At 32.2% G+C, this 27,039-nt stretch overlaps 2 protein-coding genes across 2 annotated transcripts; both read right to left on the reverse strand.

The window, feature by feature from the left end:
• Positions 1–7,410: 7,410 nt before the first annotated feature.
• On the reverse strand, positions 7,411–18,658 carry LOC117924512 (factor of DNA methylation 1-like). The gene is made up of 8 exons (XM_034843139.1): positions 18,582–18,658; positions 12,649–13,567; positions 12,029–12,210; positions 11,093–11,182; positions 10,698–10,985; positions 9,913–10,125; positions 9,299–9,537; positions 7,411–7,812 (listed from the first exon to the last, which is right to left on the reverse strand). Exons 2-7 carry the CDS (start codon positions 13,547–13,549, stop codon positions 9,310–9,312), a joined length of 1,902 nt encoding a protein of 633 aa, XP_034699030.1. The 5' UTR covers positions 13,550–13,567; positions 18,582–18,658; the 3' UTR covers positions 7,411–7,812; positions 9,299–9,309.
• Positions 18,659–24,017: 5,359 nt separating this feature from the next.
• On the reverse strand, positions 24,018–24,513 carry LOC117925385. Its single transcript, XM_034844384.1, has 2 exons — positions 24,097–24,513; positions 24,018–24,032 (listed from the first exon to the last, which is right to left on the reverse strand). The coding sequence occupies exons 1-2, from the start codon at positions 24,511–24,513 to the stop codon at positions 24,018–24,020; spliced, it is 432 nt and encodes a 143-aa protein (XP_034700275.1).
• Positions 24,514–27,039: the final 2,526 nt, after the last annotated feature.

Consider the following 27,039-nt stretch of genomic DNA (forward strand, 5'->3'; position numbering starts at 1 on the left):
TAATTATATTTTCAAATTTTAAAAGTTTTATTTTATTAATGATGTCAACTAACAAAATATTTATTCAATTTTATTTTAAAAAAATGAGAATATGATTTGATTTATATAATGCAAGATATAAAATCATTATTAATTAGGAAATTATAAATATTTTATTTATCATTTGAGGATCTTGGAGAATTTTTTTCAAAACAATTTGTATATCATATTATATAATAAAAATTTACAATATATTATTTATTTGTAAGATATTTTTATCAAATTAAAATGATAAATTAATTTTTTTGATAATTTTATTTAATATTATCTAGTAAAAGGGTATTTGAAGAATAATTATAAAAATGATGTATTTTAAAATATTTTTAAATGGATAAAGATAAAACTGATTTATAAACATTGATGTTCTTTTTTCTATATCTATATCTATATATATATATATATTTTTTAAAATTTGTGAGTCAAAACCCTCTTTTCTCTTTTATGTAGCATTAAATTAATATTCTAAAACATATCATTCAACCTTTTATGCAACCTAATTACTTGGATGTACATTAAAAGTTAAAAAACAAATGACGTTTAATATTATCATGCCAAGAATATATAAGTAAACCTGGAAATTAAAATTGAGAATTAAATCTCAACCTTCTATTCAATCTAAAATTGACCTCATAGACCCTTGAACGTTTACATTTAATCCTAACACACATAATTCCATGCACAAAATTAGCACCTTCATGCCACCCAAAAGCTCCCCGGTGTAATAAATTAAAATCAAAATTTTCTAATCTAAAATTTATCTAGTGCAATAATCTCCACTCATGAAAAATTGAGATTTCAATTTATAAAGATCATCCATAAGCAATTCATTGAGTGATTACTACAAGAAAAAAGGGAAATAATGACCCTTTTTAAGTGTTAAGAAAGATAAAAGATGATGTTTTCCTTAAGCGTCATCTTCTACCTTGTTATTATATGTTTAGTCCATAATGACACTTCTAGGAAGCGTCATCTTTGATTAATATTTCAATGACACTTTTAAAAGTGTCATCTTTGAATAAAGTTAATAATGACACTTGTTAAAAACGCCAATGTTGAACATCTTCTATTGAAATGATTTTTGCAAAATTGTCAACCTTGACACTTATATGAGTGTCATCTTTGATTCATGTTAATAATGACACTTCTATCAACGTCATCTTTGGTTCATGTTAACAAAAACACTTATAAAAACTATAAACATTTTATATTAAAAATAATATTCATATCCTATTATTAAAATAATGGATTTCTTATGCAAATAAGCAAAAGAAAAAACAATTACAAGCCATAAAATTAAATTGAATTTTACAAAATAAAATTTCCCCAAACATTGATATACAATAACTTAGTTCAAACAATTAATGTAATTATTTATATAAATATACCAATTACATAAAAATTTATTATTTACATCAAAATATTTCAACAATCTAATGATCAAATATTAGTGCCAAGATTATTAAGATAAACTATAATCTACAAAAACATAGTTCATCCTCTTCACGAGTTCATTGATATAATTCCCTTGGTTTTTTACATCGTCTCCTTTAGGATGACAATTCCTCTTCTTTTAGCAAACCAAACTCCTTTGCAACCTATAAACAATTATAGGAAGAACAAAAAACCTCTTAATTGTATTTGCAACAACCAATAAGTAAATCAAAAATTAATTTTGATTATTCAAGTTTGCTCCCCACCTTGAATCCCCTTAGCCTTTTATATACTAGAATGAATGGAAGACATTAACGGGTCACATTCCTTGAAGTAATAAAGGATTAAATAGGGTTGTGTTCCTTTCAATATATATATATATATATATATAATATTATGAAGAGTTTTAGCTGAATCTAACTTAATGATAAAATTCAAAATTTAATAAAAAAAAAACTTTACATAATCATATTGTTAAATGCCCAAAAAACCATATATAAGATTTGAGAATTGATTCATTACTAAGATTGGATTTGACTTATAATAAAATTAATAAAAATAAGAATCCACCAAAAATTCATTCTTAGAAATCAAAACCCACTTATGATAAGTATACTAGCAAGCTTGGTTTTATTAGTATTTGAGACATGGCAGATGAGGATTAGATTTTCATTGGTGAGCAAGTTAGTGGTCTACATGTTGATGATGAAGTGTTTTTATAGGAAAAATCACCAAACTAATAAGATAATCATAAAAGTTACAACCTTAGGCGTGAAAATTCAAGGAAGTTCCATGCTAACAACTAAAACTTTTAGGATAACATAGCAAAAAGGTCTAGAAACGATAATTGTGAAATCACTTGAAAGAGGAAAAAGAATCTATAGAGCTAATATGAAAAGCAATAATAGTGAATGAGTATGAGTATGAGTTGATTTTTTAGGTGAAAATTTTCATACATTTGAAGATAATTGTCAATTTGTCAACCACTCCTAAATCTAAAATTCAATTTGATAGAGTATCTATAACAGATATATAATTGTCAATTTTCTAGCCAAGTTAGAGTTTCTTAGAGGGTATTTTAGCATTTCTACGTGGATGGTGGAACAAAAATGAAGTTTAAAAAAGAGTGGTAGAGTATTTGCCAATGGATGCACTGTGGAATTGAAATCATAAAATAAACAAAAAAAAATTTAGCTTTACAACTAAAATTCTCAAACAATTAAAATTCTTAAAATTGAGAAGAAATACAATTAAAACACACACGCACGCACCAAAAATCAGAAGAAAAAAAAGAAAAAAATACAGACTAAAAGCAATGGAAAAATGAAAAATGAAGATCATTACCCCTTCATTTGCCATAGCAGTGACCATGATAGCAGTAACTTCCATCACCCATGATAGAGGATTCCACATAAAGCCCAAGAATTTAAGCAACTTGCTTTCCTGTTTCGAAAAATTGTTCTCAACATATCAATTTTTCCGTCATTATTAACAAAATAAAACTAGGACACTACTCAAGAACATAAAGAATTAGCCTTTTTCTCCTCCAGCCTGTTTGGACCAAAGATCTAAAGCCTCGTTTCCCCTTCCTCTGTTGCCAAGCAACTTGAATTAGAGCAACAGCATGAGTTGATTTTCTAAGCAACTAGAGAGCCTTTCAAGGAAAGATGTTCTTCTATCACCATCAACGTTCTCTGCTGCAATTTGAGTAGCCTTTTCAACTGCAATATTTGTAGAAACAAAGTCCATCGCATTCTCATTGGTCCTTAAAGAACAAAGGTGATTGGTTAAATGTGCTTCTGCCAAATATCCAACAATCTCTTTAAAGAAGTTTTATTTTAAAATTCAAGGGAGAAGATAAGAACTTGATCACATTGCAACAATGCACACAAAATAGTTAGTTTTGTTTTTTTTTTTTTTATTCTTTTGGCAATTGGAATTCCATTAAACAAAGCAAGCAAAGAATACATCAAGAATTGAACTTCCACACACTAGTGAACTCAGAATATATGATTTGCAAGGAGAGAAAACAAATTGATATAGTCTTGAAGATCCAATGATGAAAGTAATAGACAACCCTTGAAAGGATAAAGGCTCTAAATGGCAATAATGTATTAAAACTAAGAAAATTACAGAGAGTTCAAAGTAAATAAATCCTACAATTGTATGAATTTTTAAAAAAAATCTTAAGTAGGCTTCGACATATTCATTTGAATATCTATCTCATTCTTTCCAAATATTAATTATAAATTGGACAAAGATGTTGTCTTATCATCAAATAGAGATAGAAACAACAAGATAAGCTACAATGGCAAAATCACCCTACCCAAATCCATTGGAATGGGATGTAGAAAATGATCCAATGAGTTACACAGTTGAATAAATTGAATCCTACATAAGGGTAGGAGTTACTCATGATATTTCACAAACTAATTATCAAAGCTTTCCAACCACCAAAAAGAAAAAGAGAGATGTAGACTCAAAATGGAAATATATTCCAATTATAATGCCCCTTATGTCCAAGACTTCTTTGTTGCAATCTAAGAACGACTTACACTAAAACCAGTGTCATCCTGTATTGTATTGAGAGTTGTATATAGACCAGGATAACTGCTATATATTATTTCATTTTGGAATAAATTCACCTTATTATTTAGCATTGTCTTAGCCACAAAGGCCCAAATCATCCATGATTCTAGAGTTAGCAAGTGATGAAATTTTAGTCTATAAAAGAAACATAAACCATTGATTCCATGATGTAAATTTGACATGCCACAAATATTTCATCCCATATTTCTCCTTAGATCCAAAGCCAAGTTCCACGAAATTAATTTATATGATATTCGTTAAAATAGAAGTCATATATCTACAAAAGATTAGGAATGAGGCTTGTTTCAGCTCCATTGGAGCTAAATTTCCAACACCAAATGGGAGAAAATATGAATGCATGGTTATTTCAAATTTCCCCACAACATTCTCAATAGATGGTGAGATGGCTTTATCAAAATTTTCACCAATTTCTTACTAGTGACATTTCATTTTATTAAATCATTTACTTTTCAGTTTAAGAAATAAATTCTTTATATGCAAAACTCCATAGTGATATAGCATCAAATTCACTACCAAAATGCAATGCACTATCACTCTATGAATCACTCACAATACCAACCATCAATGCAACATGAATAGTGAAATCTTTGTAATTATAAGACTTTGAAAATCAATTGAAAACATCATAATTCTTATTTTTGCTTGCACATTCACAAATATTACCTTTAGCATTACAATTAAAATACTCCAACAGTTGATATGGTGTGTTGTTTATCTTTTATTTTCTCCATTGACCATAAGGTGTGAAGCGATCTTGTACCAAACAAAACTACTTTCACTTTCCATAACTAAAATGAAAGAAATTCAACCTATTCCTGCAATTGAGGAGCGAATCCAAAAATATGGTGCAGTCAATAAATGCACTTCTAATAAATTCTTGAAAATTTTGAGAAAAAATAGGAATGAAAGAAAATAGATAGAAAAAACAAAACAAAACAAGAAGTAAAGAAAAATAAAAAATAATTTTGAAGTTAATAAAAAATAGAGAGAGAGTAGAAGAAGATTAATGTCTATTCTTCATTATTTGTCTTCCTCTCTTCCTAATTTTGACATTGCACAGAGTAGATAAGAAGAAACATTGCACTTAAAAGCATTACATTTTGATATTAAAATTAATTCAACCTTTAATGGAGTCACACATGCAGTAGAATTTATATTTACCCTCGACTTCTCCTAAACAAAAATATAGATGAATGATGACTTGTTTGGATTTTATAATTGCAAAGCAACTTTGAGTTCTACCTCTAACCTTTTCAAGACTTGAATGCAAAGCATGAATCAACACTAAGACATGGCTTCCGAAAATTCCCCGTGCTATGCTTGGTTTCAAGAAAATACAAAGGAAAAAAATATAAAGTAATTTTCATATTAAAACCAAATATGACACTCATCCTCTATTTGTTTCTCGAAAAATTTGAAGAAAATGTAAAAGGAAGGAAACAACAATAGAAACAAAGAAAACATAGTAAAGTTGCCAACTTATGAACTATATATTTAGACCCTAAGTTAAGGAACTTCAAAATTTTAGAGACTTTTTCACTTAGAAATTAGAGTTGAAGTAGCTAGGGAAGAAAATGCAAAACTTAGAGAAAACTCATTCTAGATCTAAGGCTGAATTGGATGTGAGTTGTGATTTCACTACCATCATCTCAACTCAAAATCCGACCCTGATATATAAATATCATTGTTCATGCAAGTCTATTAATATTCTTCCTTTTAATGCAAACTTAGAATTTTTTATTAGCGTGTCATTTGTTATAAGTTTTTATATTGTTATATATGATATATTTTGATATATTTCTAGCATTATTTTCATAAATTTTGATTTTAGATATGTTTATTTTTATTTAATATAATAACTAATATCAACCATTTAATTTTACAAAATTCTTTATTTTAAATATGAAATAAAGAATTTATTTTTATTCTTGCGTTTAAATGTGTAATTAGAAATAATAATAAAAATGAAAATTTTATTTTCATTAAAATTAAAATCTACTTTTTTTAGAATTTTTAATTATTTTTTTTGACATGTTATATTTGTAGTTTCTAATTTGCTTTTCCATTTTGAGTGAAAATGGTTGATGGTGTTAGCTGAAGGGATTGTAGAGGTTTGTATGGTTCCAATTATTTTGCTTGTCCAAAATTCTAACCGGAATCAATTCTATTTATTTTTCTCCTTTTTTTTTTTTTTTTACTTGCCTTATTCCCATTTTATACCTTTATAATTGTAATTTATCTTTCATTTCTTTTACTTGTGTTATTCCCACTTTTATATCCTTTTATCTTAGTTATCCTGAGCTTGGATACTATTTTTAAAAATGATTTTTTATTCTTAAAATAAAAAATACTTTCTTGAGTTATAACAAATTTCATAATTTTTTTATAACTCATTCTAAAAAGAATTTATTTTCAAAAAACATATTTTAATTATTTTTAATTATTTCTGAGGCTATTTTAAAAACTAATCATGTAAATATAAAGAATGATTAATTTTAAAAAAAAATTACTTGAAAATACAAAAAACCAATTAAGAATATTCCAAGTTCCCAATCCGACATTTATGCTTTTAGACAAATTTTGAAAGGGTTACTACATGATTTTAAAGTCACTTACTAAATGATTTTTCATATTTTTAAAATTTTATTATTATTGACAATTACATCCAATTGATTCTAGGAAAATACTAAGAAAAAAATGAAAAGAAAAATGATTTTTTTTTCTTTAATCATGAAAAATAAAAAATAATTAAAATTATTTGTAAATCCATACATTTTCAAATTCAAATGATTTAATTTTAAATTAAATTAAAATATTTAAAATAAATAAAACAGATATAAAATAACATATAAAAATAATTTATTAATTTTAAATTTATTTTTCATTCACTCATTTTTTTTCTTTCCATCACATTTACCTTTAAATTTTCCAAAAATCAAACATAATCTTAATTTTTATAGGAAAGTACTTGTAGAGCTTAGAACCACTTCTAACCCTTCCAAAATTACTCCCATACAAGCCCTCATCCATCTCAACTCCACATAGAAACTCCATGGTTTAAGAGTATACCAGCCTTGGCAGTAGCTTTTGGTATCCTCCATTTGCAAATCATGCTTGAATCATAGGAATTTATTCGTCTTTGCACTTTTTGTAATATGAATATTTGTTTTAGTAATTGATCACCATGGCAACCCTTTCTACGTTAACATGTAGCCAACTCTAGTAATTGGGCCCAAGGCTTTGTTGACTTGGGTTGAATTTGAATATTGGAATTTCACTCTTTAAGTGTCAAAGTGTTTGTCCCTATATCCCCACGTACTAGACTGAATCACTGAAACCACTTTGCATGCACACCCATTTCAAATTCATCTTCCCAGCATCCACACTCTACCCAAGTCAGTTTTGGATCAGGACTTATCTATGGATGTCCAACACCACCATATTACAACGGTGCCAAAGCGTTCCTTAGCTAAACCTGACATACCCGTTCTTACACTAAAATTTCAGGGTCAACAGGGAACTTTCTCCACTAGAGTCCCCCAAATACAGTCATATTTACATGAATCAGATCCATTTTCAACTACAAACAACAAGAACAAGTAAACACATGTCCTAAGGCAGCACAAAATAGAGGTTAAAAAGAAATTCCTCCCTACCTTCAAGTTTCATATTGCTGCAGCCCTCAGCTCTCAGCAACCTGCTTCCTCTACAAACCTCATTCCCTGCTTTTTCCTGCATCATGGAGCATAGAGGTCTGAGGATTAAACACTGGTGTGTGAAAGAACAAGGACCTTCATATATGATAACTTGAATGAAGTAATGATACACTTTGTCCTTTAAATCAACAAATTTTGATCTGTCTTCTCTCTCCATTTCTTTTGAAAATGACATAAGCATTCCTTGCTTCAAATAATACATCAAAAATACAAAGACAATTTTCTAAATCTCTTTCAAAGTTATCTTCAAATTAATCGTAACTTGAATAATGACGCTAACTCATCAAAGGAACTCTTCTTACATATCAGCACTGGAACACCTGTATCTAGGTTCGTTAAAATCACCACCATGGTAGACAGAATTTATAAAATAACCTATAATCAAACTAACTAGTAATCACATAGTTCAGGCTCAATTAGAAGTGTTAAGTAGAAATAGCACATAAAATTGATAATCATGGCTATCACCTCCAATCTCCTGACAATGTAATATAACAAGTTCTTGTACTTCCATTTTTGTAAATACAAAATTTTACCCATCCTAATTAATAAGCTAAACTTAAGCTGGCCAAACATAAATGTCCATAGTTTGGAGCCATTGTCCAGTGCATTTCCTTCCAGAGTCCTACTGCTGGGACTATCATTACATGGTAGTTGCAGGTGTGTGCTTAAGATATGGGAACTCAACTGAAAAATAATCTTTAACGGTACTTGGATATGACATAATGAAGAAAAAAAAAAATCAAATCAAAGTCAATTAGAACAAAAAATTGCATATTCTTCGTAAGTGTTATTTTAAACTTGTTTTTTTTCTTTTATCCCTATTAAAAAAAAAGAAAAAAAATGCAGTCAATTTCCAAAGGCAAATAGGAATATTTGACAAGAGTCCCACACCCACACTCTTTATCAAGTTATTTTGACATCAAGTTGAAGACAACGAGTATCACAGATAACAGAACAGCCTTAAGAAGTTCCAATAATTTTATCGCAATCCCTAAAGATTTAATTAAAAGCTGGAATATAAATTTTTCTATGAGGACAATACAATATTGAGCTAATCAAAATCACATCCAACCATCCATTAGATAGTTTGCAGCTTTAACTGAGTTTCCAGCAAATTAAAATCATATTTAACCAGTAGACAGTGCACAGTTTAACTGAGATTCATCAGATTGAGGTTATCCTGACCGTCCCATGTCAGTATACAACAGTCAAGAACGCCAATGTCATGCAAACATAGCCTGTCATCTAATTAAATTTTATTTCATCCTTCCACAGAAAACAATTGTTATATTGTTGAATCAAATGTATGTAAACGGAAAAAAAAAAAAAAAAAGAGATACCTAAGGAATTGACTGACAATTTTTAAGAAATCATACTGCTATTACTTGATTAAAACTTCTTGCCACTGTCCATTGAACCATGTCCATAGAATGTTTTAACATAATATATGCATAACCTTCACTAGAAATCCATATATCAAGACATATGAAAATACTAACCTTTAGCATTGTCATCTCTTGCGCTTAAGTGTCTTCAAATTCTTCAATATATACTGAATGACCTCTTTCAATGTGGCTTTCCTTCCTTCTTTGAAGTTCCAGAGCTCAATAACTGGGTATCTTCCACTTGGATTATATTCATTAATCTCTTTCAAGCTCGTAGTAACTGCCATGTATATCTCATCACCCCACTCTTGCTTGAGCTTTTGTAGCTTCTCATCCTCTTCATTTATTATTTCCTGCACATGATTAATCTCTCAATTATCTTTGGTTATCAGTCCTGAAGGAACATAAATTTTAGTTTAATTCTCAAGGACCTTAACCCAAGCAATAGAAAAAGATCATTAATGATATTCCAAGCACTATAAGGATACTTGAAAAGAGAGAACAAATTTCAATTTTCCATCTGCAACTTTTATAAGCCAGCAAGATCCATTGATATGCTTAATCAGGAGATTAAAGAATTTGTGAGCACAAATTCTATTTTTCTGACTCAGGCCCATAAGGCCATGAGCAATAACAGAATACAAATGCAACATAATAGAAGTACAAATGTAATTTTAGCATAAAAGGGTAGAACAATGGAAGGAGAGCAGAATATTCAGGAGGCATACCAGGGTCTTGCCTTCAACTTCAACAATTTTAAATGGATGCCATTCTGGTTTCTTCAGATTCTCTTGCCACAAGGACACTAGAGTATAGGCCTGTACATTTGCTTCTTCAAGTGAGAATCTTTGCTTATATGTATTGACAAATGGCTTTTCCTCAATTTCCCCCATTCTCTTTAACCCGATATTAGTACGGCCACTCAGCATATCTTTCAAACCCTAAATAAGAGAACAGTGTTTTCAATGAATTTTACTGAACATAATTATGATGGAAAGAATGCAATAGGTAATAATTATGCTGGAAAGAATGCAATGGTTACCTATCCAAGTTTTGAGGAAACAGAATTGAGCATAAGTAGACAGAATAAGGTGCAAAATCATAACTAATTGCAACCAGGTACATGGCTAGCAGTTGGTTCCATGGACCCAACTAGGGGATGTAGGAAAAAAAATCAACAATTTGACAGCATGATTCCAACAACATGCTTAACCAATTAGAAAAAATTTTGTAATGCACATTCAAAAGGGTTTCTGTTTCCCTTTTCTTTGTATTTTATTTCATTTTATATCACCATTTTAGGAAATGTCATGTCAATTGGGCAGTCATTTCATCTGATAATTAACTTCAAACCTAAGGACTGTCTCAAGTGGAACATCCAATTGGTGGCCCATGCTTTCCCCATTTTGGTCATAAAATTTTACTTGGAAAATCTGATTACTTTGAAAAACTCTTAGCCTAACATTTAAACAACAGGTTCATAGAAAAGAATAAAAGGCAAAGAAAAGCATACTGTAATTAATTCTGTACGAGCAGCTTGTAACTCATCATTGCTCTGACGCTCTTTAACTATAAGAGTTTGATTTAGAGATTCCAAATTTTCCATTTCGCCAACTTTTTCTTCCAAATCTTCATTCATCTCTTTCATCTTGTTCTGAACTGCAGTATCATCTTCATCTCCCAGATGCTTCATCACCTGTAATTTCCCTTTTATCTCTTCAATTTCCATCTCCAACTTCTGTTTAGCATCTAGCTGCTTTTCTAACTGAAGTATCTTACTAAGTGCCTCCTCTTTCTCCCTCTACTCATTCAGAATCTCAGCCAATGAGAGCTATACAAGCAGTAAAATAGCAAAATGAATATTAAATTAACAAGCTCATGTCTTGAGCATGATACTGATTGGCACACCTTTTGTTCTTCAACCAGCTTTAAGACATTTTCATCAGCCTTTTTCTGCTCTATGGAAGCCATTTGAAGTGAATTGTTTCTCTCATTATTCTAATAGGATAACAAACAATATCAGCACAGAGTATAAGCTTTGTTTTTCTTCTTTGATAGGCTAGAAAAGGAAAGCAACAAGTAAAAATGGGAGCAAATCCAGGACATGGGAGGCATGCACAGAGCATCAAGGGGAAACAAGAAAAGAACAAATACAAGGACCACAAATCTCCTATCCCAAACAGAGTATGAGCATTGTTATAACTGAATCATTCAAACTGAAGATACAGTACTGAGAAAGGACAGAGTAGATTAATTTGTTTATTTTTCCTAGGGTGAAGAGCAACTGTACATTCATTATGACAGTACACACTAATCAAGGAGACAAACTGCTTAACTATTGCATGGATGGGGCAAAACCAGCAATACTGTAGCAAGACAAGCAGACACCAGGATAGTTAAAAGATATGGTCATATAACTGTGGAATCCAGTAAATAAGATGGCTAGGAATTCTTTCAAATGCTCCAGTGGTATATCTTTGATCCAGAACTCATCAATCCAAAAGATGGTCATGTACAATATTTTGCAATTCTTGGTCAATTCACATATAAACTGGTGTTGACAGATGTGGTCGGATGATAATAAAAAATAGGTGAATACAAAATGGTCTATAAGCTAAAATCACAAAATACTTTAGGTTTCACTATGAACAATCAGATCATGTTCTGAAATATAAGAATAAACACTAAAAGAAGGGTATAATAACTTCACAGCTCCTGTTATGCATCACAGGAAGGCAGACTATTTCCATTTCTACCAAAACAAATAGGAATTTTAAAATTTAACCTTCTAAAAATTCAATAATGAATCTATGAAAAGTATAAACTGCGTTAGGAGCTTTTCACCTTTTTCTTCTCATCATCAAGTTTTTGTTTCTCACGTTCAGTTAGAGCTTCACGTTTGTTCAATTCTTTGCTCCAGCTATCAAGTTCTTTTCTCTTGGAGTCCAACTCATAATTCAGCTTCTCCTGTTCCCCTAGAATCCTCCGGACATGACCCCGTGCAAGCCGTTGCATCTTCCTTGTTTCTGATAAAGAGGAATTATATGTTCTATATTATGTACTCAGCATATATTAATACAAAACCAATACCTGAATGCATATATATGTAATAATAGCAGCCTTTTGAGGTTCACTGCCCATGGAATGTTTTTAACTGACCAACCTCTCTCAAACTTCATGCAAACAGGTATACGACAGTTCAATAGACCAGTGAAAAACAACTGAATCCAATTAGAAATAAATGAAGATATATTTTTTTTTTAAATTCATCAACGAGTGAGAACCAAACATTCATGATTTCTAAGACTAGTAAGTTCAATAATTCCATGTAGCATTGCTATAAAAAAGTTTAGGATTAACTAAGCAGAGTTTAGGCTTAACTAAGCAGAACACACGACTAACAAAGGCACAAATAAACAACCTCCACATCCACAGACACAGATTAATAGAGTCAGGGGCGAAACCTTCATAAAAAGCATGGTGTAGCTTGTCTTTCTCTTCAAGCATCCTACTTAGTGACATGCTCTTCTCATTGTATTTGTATTGCAACTCATCAAGATTCTCATTTTTTAAATCAATTTCATTGGCTAGGTTTGCGACAATAGTGTTCCTATCCTGCTTTGCTGCTTCAACAATGTCAGAGATTGTTTTCAATTCCCCAGTTTTGCGAAGATACTCCCCTACAGGTCCTTCTGAAATGTAGTCATCAGCACGAGCAACCCACCCATAAATATTTGAACCACGATGCTGTTTCTGCACATTCCACTCCTTTTTACTGTGACGATCAGCTTCAAAAGCTTTCTCAAATGCTGTTGCATTCATGAAACCAGTCCAGTCATTATTGAATCTCACTATAGCTAATGCCGTTTGGTCTATGTCATTCCAGAAAGTATGAACTTCTAGAGGCTTATGTTTAGAGAACTTTTTCAACCAATATGCACTATCACCCAAGTCATTTCCATTCTTTTGCTCAGTCACTATGTTAGTGATGATTCCTGTCCAAGGCCAGACAAATAGATCATCTTGCTCCTGAGTTCGAGTAACAGGTTTCGGTTCAACCGCACGAGGAGCTTGATCCGATTCACTCGCTAGATCAGTCTCCAAATACTTTGCCAAGGCCAGGTGGTTTGCCTTCTGTTTTGCACTTCTGTTGGCAGAGCCTTTAGCTACTCCTGAAGCATGCTGAAGCAGATCCTTATAGCGATAGTCTTGTTTCTTTTTCCCAGCACAGAAGGGACATCTAAGCATGCCATTTGTGCCTTTTACTTTATATTTCCCAGTCTTCAGTTGTTCATATGGTTTCTCTTTGTATTCAACAATCTCAGATTCACTTATATCTGACTCTTGGTCAGAACTGTAGTCCATCTAGCTTGTAAATGAAAACTGACAAATAAATGTTAGAAAACCGGGATTGAAAAAACTGATATAAATAATACTAGAGATCATCAAAGCAGGAAACTCCAACGATAGACATCTTATTGAAAGACAATGAACAGCAGTTTTAAATGAATGAAGGTAAACACAGGGCAACAAAACTAAAAGAGGGAAAAAGAACAAGAAAAAAAAAAAAAAAAACACAACATATCAGAATTATGAGATTAAAGACAAAATAACCACCTCTATAGACTATAGTATGACTATCTTGTAGACAGAAAATTAAGTGTTACATATTCAACTCAGAAGGTCAGAAATCAAATCTAGATTCCACCCTTCATCAGTGATCACAGTCAATCCATTTTCTTGTGTGCAAAGGTGGACTTGAGGCATAGATTCAAAGGTTTGAATAACAACTGAGAAGAAATTATTGTTACTCATGCTAATGTTCTAATTAAATAATTAATTATACAGCGGAACTTTTGAACACAGTGCAAGATTAAAATTCAAAAAACATGGAGAAAAAAGATATAGCAACAAAATAAATAAATAAATAAAACAAAAAAATAAGTAATCCAACATTTATATTTCATATGATGTTAATACCAATAATAAGACTACACATACATGATAAAATTTTATAAAATCCATATCTATGTCCATATTTATATCTATATCTAAATATATGAAGAGTTTATAGACCTTTTTCTTCTCAAAGTACCCCTATTATATTACTTATTTTCCCTCGTATTCCACATCATTATTATTTAACTATAACAATCATAATAAATTCACCTTTTTATCATTCATTAGTCATAACCAAAGATGAAAATATCAATAATTATGGATGAATCGGTACTTCCATTTTACAGATATATCGAATATATTGGAGATATATCGATGGATATTTTGACACAAAATATCGGTGGACCTAAAATTCATCAGAACGTATAAAAATGTAAGAAAAAAATCTTAAAAATAAAGTTAGAAGTATAATAGATATTTTAAAGTTGATAAATGGCTCTCCTTCTAGATTCTTTCAAAGCTCAAGGGGTTTGAGACAAGGTGACCCTCTATCCCCTTACCTGTTCGTGATAGCTATGGAGGTGTTTAGTTGCTTAATGAGAAGGGCCATTAGTGGGGGCTTTTTATCTGGTTGGAGGGCTAGAGGTAGGGGTGGAGAAGGGATTCTGATATCCCATTTGCTCTTTGCGGACGACACCTTGGTATTTTGTGAGGAGTCCCAGGATCAGTTGACGTATCTAAGTTGGCTTCTCATGTGGTTTGAGGCTTGCTCAGGGTTGAAAGTTAACTTGGAGAAAAGTGAGCTTATTCCGGTGGGGAGGGTGAATGATATAGAGGATTTGGCTCTGGAGTTGGGTTGTAAGGTGGGTGGTCTGCCTTCCAGTTATTTGGGTTTGCCTTTGGGGGCACCTTTCAAATCAGAGGTGGTTTGGGATTGTGTTGAAGAGAGGTTTAGGAAAAGGTTGGCTATGTGGAAGAGACAGTATATTTCCAAAGGGGGAAGACTCACCCTTATTCGGAGCACTCTTTCCAGTTTGCCGGTTTACTTCATGTCTCTTTTCCTTTTGCCCAGAAAAGTAAGGATGCGGTTGGAGAAGATTCAGAGAGACTTCCTGTGGGGGGGACGTGCTCTTGATCAGAGGTCTCATCTGGTTAGGTGGAATCTGGTTTGCTTGGAAAGGAAGAAAGGTGGTTTGGGGGTAAGAAACTTAGCGTTGATGAATAAAGCTCTCTTGGGTAAGTGGAATTGGCGTTTTGCCATTGAAAGAGAGGTGTTGTGGAAGAAAGTGATCAGTCACAAATATGGTGTAGAGGAGGGGAGTTGGTGTACTCGGGCCGAAAGAGGGAGGCATGGTGTAGGGCTTTGGAAAGCTATTAGAAAGGAGTGGCTGGGTATGTATAGCAGTTTAGCCTTCCGTGTGGGCAATGGGCGGAGAGTGAGATTCTGGAAGGATAAGTGGTGTGGAGATGAGCCTCTCTACGAATCCTTCCCTTCTCTTTTTGCCATTTCTCAGGCTAAAGACGCGTGGGTATCGGAAGTGTGGAACCAAGATGGTGTAGGGGATGGCTGGACCCCATTATTCTCAAGGGCGCTAAATGATTGAGAAATTGAGATGATGGAACAGTTTATGCTTAAAATCCAAGCTTTTAGGGTGCAAAGGGAGAACGAGGATAAGATGGTTTGGACAGCATTTAAAAGTGGTGTTTTCTCAGTCAAGTCGCTCTACTCTACTTTGGAGCCTGGTGGTTCAGCTATGTTCCCTTATGTTGGTATTTGGAGAGCGAGTGTGCCGGCAAAGGTAGCTTTTTTCGCGTGGGAAGTATCCTGGGGCAAAATCTTAACTTTAGACCAACTTCAGAGGAGGGGTTATTCTTTGGCAAATAGGTGTTTTCTTTGTCTTGCAGAAGCAGAAACGGTGGATCATCTTTTACTCCATTGTGTTATGACGAGGACATTGTGGAATCTTCTTTTTTCTCTCTTTGGTGTGGAGTGGGTTCTCTCTGGTACAGTTAAGGAAACTCTCCTGGGGTGGCATGGAGCGTTTGTGGGGAAAATCCGTAAAAATGGCCCCCTTATGTATATTTTGGTCAGTTTGGAAGGAAAGAAATTCATTGGCTTTTGGGAATGAGGTGTTGTCAATCCAAAGGTTGAAATATTCTTTTGTATGTAATCTGTGGTCATGGGTGAGGATGTTTATAGTTTGGAGCCCGCGGTCTCTGGTTAGCTTTTTTGAGTGGCTAGGCTTTTGTTATAGGTAGGGGTTTTGGCTCACTTCCTTGGTTTAGAGTCGAGGGGCTGCTTTTGTATACTCTTTGTATACCTAGAGGACACTAGTTTGGTGTTTCCTCTTTCATTTTAATATACTTCTCTTTACTTATCAAAAAAAAAAAAATAGATATTTTAAAGTTGTTTTGTTCAAAAAATATAATTTATCATATTTGATAATAATATTGTATGCACGGATAAAAAATGTATGTTTTATAAGTGTACATTTATTATTAAATTATATCAAATATTATTCGACATAATATTGTGATATTTGATTATAATATGTTTAATTAAAAAATATATTTAATATTAAAATTAAATGTACAATCCATTTAATTCAATTATATTAAATTATATAAAATAAATAATGATACATATAATTTTTAATATTTAATTAATAAATTAATGATATTAAAAACACTATGAAGAAAATTATCACGATAAATTTTATATTTTTGGTAATTGATTAAATGAATTTTTTTCATTTAATTATGAAATAAACATAATTAATTTGTTCTTTAAAACATTCTTTTAATATTATGTTCATATAATGAGTTTTAGTATATATATATTTAGTGCCAACTATATAACAAGGGGCAAGCTTGCCCCAGTGGTTGGTTCAGTGGCTAGTGAATGTTTTGACCGAGGTTGCCGAAATATCGAGGTGCCGATATTTCTTTCCTATATATCGTGTCGAGATCCACCAATACACGATATTTTAATCATTGGTCATAACCGATATAATTATGTTTTTGGGGTTGTTGTTGGTTGGCTTAGACGCTAGGTATTCATCTCTCCTCGATTATAGAATAGGAGAGGGACTGGTGCTCTCTCACCTGGTCTTTTGTAATTCCAAGGGGGCAAAAGGAAGTGGTTTCAAGAAGGGCAAGGAAGAGGGGTTGTGGCAGTAGTGGGGGTGTTTTAGGTTGGTTTCACCCAAGTTTTTGTTAGGTCTGGGGTTTCTTGTTCTTCGAGGCTTTAGGATGAGGTCTTTTGTTCCAGGTATTGTTTTGGGTGTTGGTTTGTTGTTTCTCTTCCTTTTGCTTGTATTCAGTTGCAACTTGTATACTCCATGTGTACTTTGTGCACATTTTCCAAGCACTTTTAATATATTTGCATTGTTTACCTATCAAAAAGGAAAAAAATAAAAATAAAAATAACCAATATAATTAAATTCATACAGATATAATTAAATTCATTTTACTTATTTTGTACTTTGAAGTTCTTAATTTTCTTCTCTTAAGATAAAGAGTTATTACTCCTTTTATTTTATTTTATTTTTTTGCTCTTCTTTTTATTTTTGAAAGGCTTTCATTCACATTGGAATTCATTGGCAGCACCATTTATATTTCCACAGTAAAATTAGTGAATGTTAGTTTAGCTCCCAAAATTCTAGCTTGAACTGTAGTCCAAAATGAAATCCGAGAATTCAAATTTTCAGCAATAGCATTGACAAGTTAACAGCATTCAAAGAGAAGCCCTGGCCCTCTGTTGGTTTCCAAGAAAATAGAGGAATAAAAGAAAACATCATTTCCAGTCCTATGTTATCTTTTATCATTCACTTCCAATGAAATCAAATAACCCAGGTCAACTAAGCCAAACAGTCAGTTTGAGTTGTAAGTAGTCACATTTTTTTCTCTCTAACCGAATCCTCCTCGGTGATGAAAATTTTACAATACAAAATTTTATTACTTCCCTCATATTTTCTCTGCATGTAAACGAAATCTATTTTTATAGTAGAAAACATTCATAAGTAGCAAAGACCGTCAATCTAACAAAAATTTCAATCTTAGCTGTAATCCAAACTTGCAATAGTTCCAGTGCTGTTCAAAGAGAAACCCTAAATTCAAAACTTCCTATAAAGCACTGAAATCCGAACCTCTGTTTGGTTACCAAGAAAATGAAGAAAAACAAAAGCAAACCACATTTTAATTCCTATGTTATCTCTCTCACTTTCTTTGCTGCCAAAAATCCAAACCAAAGAAAAAAAAACGGAACAAAAAAACCAGATTAACTAAACCAAAGAGTCATAAGAGCTTTGGGTAAAGTGCCATTTCCTGTACTGTCGAGCCCTAGATAGTGAAAATTTTGCAATTCAAAATTTTCTTTCATTTTCTCATTATTTTCCCAGCATCCAAAGGAATGTATCCAACCTACAGCTATTTTCTCAGTATTGTAACTAACCTAAAATTCGATGGATTGAAAAGGGAATAGAGATTGGAGCAGTACCTTCAACTCTGAGATCGATCGAACGCAGCGTTTGGAGAAGAAATGATTGAATGCTGGTGTGCAAACTGACATCAGGGCTTCTCATGCAGGAAAAATAAAATAATAACAAATAAAAATAAATAATAAGCATCATAAAGTGATAGTGGGCTGAGCTTCGGCCGGCCCAATGATGTAACTTTTGGGCTCGGAGTGGGCTAGTTTCTGATACGTCATAAGAATAAAGAATCGATGATCAAATGCTGCAACTCGGATAACTTGATCCGGATGAAAGTCAACTTAAGTTGAATCTAATAAGGCTAATATCACTTTCCTTTCAAGATTTTCAACCCATGTCTAATTTATTAGAGTTTAAATCGGTTTGAGTTTTATAAATTTAAAAAATAATTCATAAGAGAAAAGGTTTTTAAAACTCTTAATTATGTAAACGCATTTTAAAGTCATGAGACTCCTTTGAACCAAAGCAGTCTATATCTACATAATTAAATGCGAGTTTTTATAATAAAAATGTCAACTCAATTTTGCTTAGGGTCTCTAGATCCAATTAATTGATTTTTTATTAAATTTTGAAATTTTTTTGAAACAAATAAAGAAATCAAAATTCCTTTTTATTAACCGATAAAGCCATATGAATCTAAATTAATCATAAAAAAAATTACATAGAAATTTAAATCTAAAGAGAAGATCATTGAAAGATCTTAAATCTTCAATTAAATTAATTTTCCACTAAATTTTGATATTTTTGGAAATAGAAATCATATTTTCTTTCTAATGGATAGAGCATCCATAAAAATAACATAGAAATAGAAACAATGATTTAAATCTAAAGGGTCATATCCTCAAAGATCATGATGTATCCTCTCAAGAGAAGATTATGAGATTTTATTCTTTTGTCCATTTGACAATTAACACGTTGTGGATTTAGTTACTAATGGGTGACATCAATGACTTTCTTTTCCTTTAACAAAAGATTGTTAAAACTTAACCAAGGTAAATACCCTAATTTCATATATACTGAAATATTTCTTGTTATAACTCAACCAAGGTGAATACCCTAATTTCATATATACTGGAATATTTCTTGTTATAACTCAACCAAGATGAATACCCTAATTTCATATATACTGGAATCTCCTGATTAAAAATGAGTAGAAAAATAATAGCGGAAACATACCTGAATCCATTGAAGGAGAAACCTTATAGGAAGAAAACCCTTAAGATGGTCTTCCAATTCTAGCCACTAGATTCTGTGTCAATTTATCTCTGAGAGGATTTTCGGAAATTGGAATGCGTAGTGGTAGAATGGGGACCATAACCCTATTTATAAACTGCTAGGGCAGTTTTAATTTTATCACAATTATATTTCTGCCCCTCATAGAAATAATAATTATCTAATGGTATCTACACAATAATCTCATGACAATTATACCCTTAAGCCAATTAATCAATTATTAATTAGATCACTATATTTAGGCTTAATTAAATGATAGCACACACATTTTAATTATTTACATGTGTGGCCCAAATTATAGATTAATTACAAAAATTAATCTAACAATCTCCCACTGGGCCACATGCATATGTAATCAAATAAATGTGCTTAACCTTATGAGCTCAAAATTTGCTATCATGTTCTTAGGGTATATCCGAACAATCTCGTCCATTAACTATACTGACATAGGATCAAGGTGGTCTTTGTTACATCAATCGTTACTAGACCAATCAATGGTCACATATATCTACACAGCTAAATGACATAGATCAATCATGAGTGCATAGCATGGAAATTACATGCAATGTGATCTGTTCATGCCTATTTCCAACTAGTCCTACTTAACTTTATTGAGATCAAATCTTTAGCATAATTTAACAGAGTGCAATAAAATGAATACTTTATTTCTGCAGAACACAATCCAAATTTATAGATAAAGTCTAAACATAACATAGAGCAATATACAATAAATAATATAAACTCCCACTAAATTTGGATATCCTCAAATGAGACAACACCCATATGAGCAGTGTGCTCATGAAAGACCTTGGGTGGTAATCCCTTTGTAAGCGGATCCGCTATCATGTAGTTTGTTCCAATATGCTCTATGGATATCTGTCCACTCTATACTTTTTCTTTTACAACTAGGAACTTGATATCAATGTATTTTGATTTTGTAGAACTCCTGTTGTTATTGGAATATAAAACTGCTGATTTATTGTCACAAAATATCTTCAGTGGTCTTTCAATACCATCCAGAACACGCAGCCCAGTGACAAAATTTCGTAGCCATATTCCTTGATTGGATGCCTCATAACATGCTACAAACTCTGCTTCCATGGTGGATGATGTTACGAGTGTCTGTTTGGCAGACCTCCATGAAATTGCTCCACCAGCCAACAGATAAATATAGCCTGATGTGGATCTTCTGCTGTCTTGGCATCCAGCAAAGTCGGAGTTGGAATACCCAATGAACTCCAACTGATCCAATCTCCTATATGTAAGCATGTACTCTTTTGTTCTCTGTAAATATCTCATAACCCTCTTGGCTTCTCTCCAATGATCCATTCCAGGGTTACTTAGATATCTGCCTAACATGCCAACAATGTACGCAATATCCGGACGTGTACATACCTGAGCATACATTAGACTCCCCACAGCCGAAGCGTAAGGAATCTTATGCATTTCTTGACTTTCTAAACTATTTTTAGGGCATTGATTAAGACTGAATTTGTCTCCTTTAGCGACAGGGGTATCACCTGGTTTGCTATTTTGCATGCCATACCTTTGGAGGACTTTATCAATATAGGTCCTTTGTGACAATCCTAAAATACCCCTAGAACAATCTCAGTGTATCTGGATTCCTAAGACAAATGAGGCATCACCAAGATCTTTCATCTCAAAATGTTTTGATAAAAATCTCTTGGTGTCGTGCAATATGCTAATATCATTTGTGGCTAGCAATATGTCATCGACATATAAAACCAGGAAAATATACTTACTCCCACTGAATTTGTGATACACACATTCATCCATAAGATTTGCCTCAAAACCATATGAGACAATAATTTGATGAAACTTGAAGTACCACTGATGAGAAGCTTGCTTGAGCCCATAAATGGATTTAGTTAATTTACAAACCATATTCTTTGAGTCTTCGGACACAAAATTTTCTGGTTGTACCATATAAATTGTTTCATCAATGTCACCATTGAGAAACGCTGTTTTAACATCCATTTGATGTAACTCAAGATCATAATGTGCAACTAGTGCCATGATTATCCTGAAAGAGTCCTTCGTAGAAACTGGAGAGAAGGTCTCTTTGAAGTCAATTCCTTCTTTTTGAGTAAAGCCTTTAGCTACAAGACATGCTTTATACCTTTCTACATTACCATTTGAATCCCGCTTGGTTTTAAATATCCATTTACAACCAATGGGCTTCGTACCAACTGGTAATGGGACAAGTTCCCAAACTTTATTGTCTTGCATAGATTTGTACTCTTCATTCATGGCTTCAATCCATTTCTGAGAGTTGGAACTTTTCATGGCTTGCTGGAAGTTGATTGGATCATCTTCCATCATTCCACTTTCTACCTCATGTTCCTGGAGATATATGATATAATTGTCCGAAATTGCATTTCTCCTCTCTCTCCTGGATCTCCTTAATGGCATATTTTCTTGAGGTTGTTGAGTTTGTTCTTCAGGAGCAATGTCCTCATTTGCAATTAAGGGTTGAACAATATTGTCTGTTGGTTGAGGATCCAAATTTACTTCTTAATCAATGATAGGTAGTGAAACCTGTACGTTATCAAAAGCAATAGTAGATCCCTCTTCCTCCTCAAAGACAATATTCCTAGCCTGATTTCTCCCCCCAAACTCAACATTCTCAAAAAATGTTGCAGTTCCCGTCTCAAAAATTGACCTAATAGCAGGATTATAAAATTTAAAACCCCTTGATCGCTCTGCATAGCCAATAAAGTAGCTGCTAACTGTTTTAGAGTCCAATTTCTTTTCATGAGGCTTATAAGGTCTCGCTTCAGCTGGACATCCCCAAATATGAAAATGCTTTAAACTGGGCTTTCGACCCGTCCAAAGCTCATAAGGCGTTTTAGCAACCGCTTTAGTTGGCACCCGATTTAGGATATAAGCTGCCGTTTTGAGTGCTTCACCCCAGAGTTTTTCGGGTAAAGTAGAATGACTAATCATACTCCTTACCATGTCCTTAAGGGTTCGGTTTCGTCTTTCTGCTACACCATTCATGCTAGGTGATCCTGGCATGGTGTATTGAGGGACGATCCCACATTCCTCTAGGTATTTAGCAAATGGTCCTGGACATTGTTCACCTGATCCGTCATATCTACCATAGTATTCACCACCACGGTCAGATCTGACGCTCTTTATTCTTTTGTTGAGTTGTAACTCAACTTCTACTTTAAATGTTTTGAACACGTCCAATGATTGTGATTTCTCATGTATAAGAAATAGGTAGCCATATCTTGAATAGTCATCTATGAATGTTATAAAGTACTGTTGACCATTCCAAGATGCCGTAGGGAATGGTCCATAGATATCTGTATGAATTAATTCTAAGACGTCTGTAGCTCTATTTGCACCTAATTTCTTTGTTTTGGTCTGTTTTCCTTTAATACACTCAACACAAATATCAAAATCTGAAAAGTCAAGTGAATCTAAAATCCCATCGGACACAAGTCGCTCAACTCTAGATTTAGAGATATGACCTAGGCGTTTGTGCCACAATGAGGCCGAATTATCTTTATTCAATTTACGTTTTGTACCTCGTGATTCCACATGCAAGGTTTCATTATAGGACGGAACAGTTTCCAACAAATATAGATTATCATAAACATTAAGTAAACCGGTTCCTACAACATTTGAATTAATAGATAATGCAAATCTATTGTTTCCAAATGAACAACAATAACCTGATTTGTCCAAAACAGAAACTGAAATTAAATTCCGTCTGAAAGACGATACAACGAAAGTATCTATTAAATCCAAAAAATAACCAGATTTCAATAATAATCTAAAGTGCCCTATTGCCTCCACTTCTACCGACTGACCGTCTCCGACATAGATGCATCTTTCAGCATCACTTGGTTTTCGGTAACTCAGGCAACCCTGCATAGAAACACAAATGTGAGTAGTAGCACCAGAATCTAACCACCATGTGTTTCTAGATATTGAAGCTAAATTAACTTCAGAACATACCAAAGTAAGAAATATACCTTTCTTAACACGCCAAGCAGCATACTTGGTACATTCCTTCTTAGTATGTCCAGGCTTATTACAGAAGAAACATGTTACCTCAACTTTCTGTTTCTTTTGTTCTAGGCCATTAGAAGCAGCAACCTTATTATCGTTATTCTTTCGTTTGCCCTTATCCTTGGAAGTGCTAGCCAGATGAGCACTTTCGGTCTTGTCTTGCTTCAATCTCTCTTCCTCTTGCACACAGAATGAAATGAGCTCATTAAGAGTCCATTTATCCTTTTGACAGTTATAACTGACCTTGAATTGATTAAATCGTGCAGGAAGAGAGATGAGAACCAAATGCACGAGTAAATCATCAGATAACTCAAGTTTCAAAGCCTTAAGTTTTGAAGCAAGATGAGACATCTCCATGATGTACTCCCAAACATTAACCTTGCCTTTATACTTCATTGAAATCAAGCTTGCTAAAAGCGTGCTCGTTTCAGCCTTATCGTTTTTGGCAAAACGTTTCTGAATTTCCGCAAGGAAGTCACTGGCATTAGTAACCTCATAGGTTATCGCACCCCTGAAAGCTTCTGGAATTCTGCGCTTCATGATCATAAGACTTAGCCTATTTGAACGTTCCCACTTACCCCAATAAACCTCATCCTCTTGAGTACTTTGCTCATTGAGTTCATCGGGTTTGGGCATTCTCAAGGCTAAGTCTATATCCATGCAGCCTAAGAGAATCATCATATTCTCTTTCCAGTCCTTAAAATTAGTCCCATTTAACATAGGGACATTATTGATGTTGGCAGATATAGAAGTAGTTGATATAAAAGCTGAATCCAGAACAAAATAAAATGAATCAAATAAACCATCATGCTCACATAAAATAAGCAATTAAACACATAATCTTTAAATTTAAAAGCAAATTATGACATTTTAAGATACCTAGCACAACATTAATATCAAGTCTTTGGACAGTAATATTAACTGTAAGTGGTACTCTTGTTGTAGTGATCAAACATTGATGATAAGTTATGTCAAATAATAAATCTATCTTTGGATTGATTTATTATTCACATTAAGTTACCTTTATAATCATCACATATTTATCACCACAGGTATGTATGCAATTTGACCAAATATTAACTTTCCTTTGGGCCAGCCAATACCCGCATGAATCACATACACACAAATATCTAACACCCCGAACAGACTAATCTACACGAAAGATGTCACTTTGGTGATTTTCTGCTTTAATTAGCCTATTTAAAAATGCTAGATCAATAACTTAAATATTAATATCATAAAATGCTATTAAATAATAATAATAATAATAATAGTAATAAAAAAAAATTATCAACTCAATATTTCATAAATCTTAATCCATTGACATATATATATATATATATATATATATTAAAATAATAACTCAAAAATTAATCAAGGAATTGGCTCTGATACCACTTGTGAAATATCCAACCAAGGTGAATACCCTAATTTCATATATACTGGAATATTTCTTGTTATAACTCAACCAAGGTGAATACCCTAATTTCATATATATTGGAATATTTCTTGTTATAACTCAACCAAGATGAATACCCTAATTTCATATATACTGGAATCTCTTGATTAAAAATGAGTAGAAAAATAATAGCGGAAACATACCTGAATCCATTGAAGGAGAAACCTTATAGGAAGAAAACCCTTGAGATGGTCTTCCAATTCTGGCCACTAGATTCTGTGTCAATTTCTCTCTGAGAGGATTTTCGGAAATTGGAATGCGTAGTGGTAGAATGGGGACCATAACCCTATTTATAAACTGCTAGGGCAGTTTTAATTTTATCACAATTATATTTCTGCCCCTCATAGAAATAATAATTATCTAATGGTATCTACACAATAATCTCATGACAATTATACCCTTAAGCCAATTAATCAATTATTAATTAGATCACTATATTTAGGCTTAATTAAATGATAGCACACACATTTTAATTATTTACATGTGTGGCCCAAATTATAGATTAATTACAAAAATTAATCTAACAATGATAACAAAGTTTGACTTTCTTTTCCTTTAACAAAAGATATCAAAGTTTGAATTATGATTTCCAAGCCATTGATGCCAAATTAAAAAAGAGCCACCTTTCTTTATTACAATCAGAGCCTCCAAAGAATTTCTATCCCAAGTGTAGAGTTATCCTTTCTTATATCCCTTTGCTACAATCCTTTGGTTTTGGTTCTTAACAATAAAACCAAAAGGGATGGATTCTAAACTACTACACATATTATCCAAGGTGAATTTTCAATGGATACTAAGGTGTTGTTTGATAATTATTTTCAAAAACAATTTTCTGTTTTTTAAAAAAAAAAAAAAAAAAAACTGAAAAACGCGTTTGACAATTAGAAACTGTTTTTTTTTTTTTTTCTTGTTTTCTATCATCGGAAAACAGAAAACAAAGTGTTTTCAGATAACTTTTTTTAGTTGTTTTTTTGATAGCTGATTTAAAGAATAATTATATAAACATATGTAATGATTAAAAATAAAGTTATGGACATAAAAATTATTTTTAAAAATATTAAAAACAGGTTAGAAACAATTTTAGGTTCCCAAACAGACTTTTGTTCTACAAAACATCAAAAACAATTTTCAAATATTGTTTTTAAAAACTATTTTTTCAAAACTGTTTTAAAAAACAATTACCAAACAAAAGCTAAATTTTTTGTTAAATTAGGAACACAACAAGAACATCTTTCAAACTCATTCCTATTTATAGTACTATGAACATCACCAATAAAAGATATTGGCAATTTTTTTCCATTTCCAAAATAAATCACATCACTCTTGTTATAAGACTTAGTATTGGTAAACCAACTTAATAACTTAAAGTGACTTAATAACTTAATTTAAGTTACTAAGTAAATTAAGTATATTTGGTAAAATAAATTAATGTCTATGACTTAAAATAAAAAATAATTTTAAATAATAAGTAAAAACAATTAACTTATTCTTAAGTTTATATCTTTATTTTATATTTTTATCCCATTAGCCCTAATTACCTCAACGATTTCTTTTACTACTCCACGACTCTTATTGTTACTCAACCTCTTTTACCCTAATTATAATTTATGATAATAAATATGTCACTTTGATGATTTAAAATAAATTTTAAGTTAATTTTATCAAATAACCTTAATACTTAAGGTAATAATTAAGTAATAAGTTTTAAGTTAACAATTAAAGTATAA

This window comes from Vitis riparia, chromosome 11 (genome assembly GCF_004353265.1).
Source record: "Vitis riparia cultivar Riparia Gloire de Montpellier isolate 1030 chromosome 11, EGFV_Vit.rip_1.0, whole genome shotgun sequence".
NCBI classification, from domain to species: Eukaryota; Viridiplantae; Streptophyta; class Magnoliopsida; order Vitales; family Vitaceae; genus Vitis; species Vitis riparia.

Excerpts from the sequence above, each read along its gene's own strand:
- LOC117924512 (XM_034843139.1), bottom strand. The coding sequence starts at position 13,549 with ATGGACTACAGTTCTGACCAAGAGTCAGATATAAGTGAATCTGAGATT. Across the intron at positions 10,126-10,697 it reads CTCGTACAGAATTAATTACA|GGTTTGAAAGATATGCTGAG; the intron begins GTATGCTTTTCT and ends TCTCTTATTTAG. Across the intron at positions 9,538-9,912 it reads AAGTTGAAGGCAAGACCCTG|GAAATAATAAATGAAGAGGA; the intron begins GTATGCCTCCTG and ends AATCATGTGCAG.
- LOC117925385 (XM_034844384.1), bottom strand. The coding sequence starts at position 24,513 with ATGGATATAGACTTAGCCTTGAGAATGCCCAAACCCGATGAACTCAAT.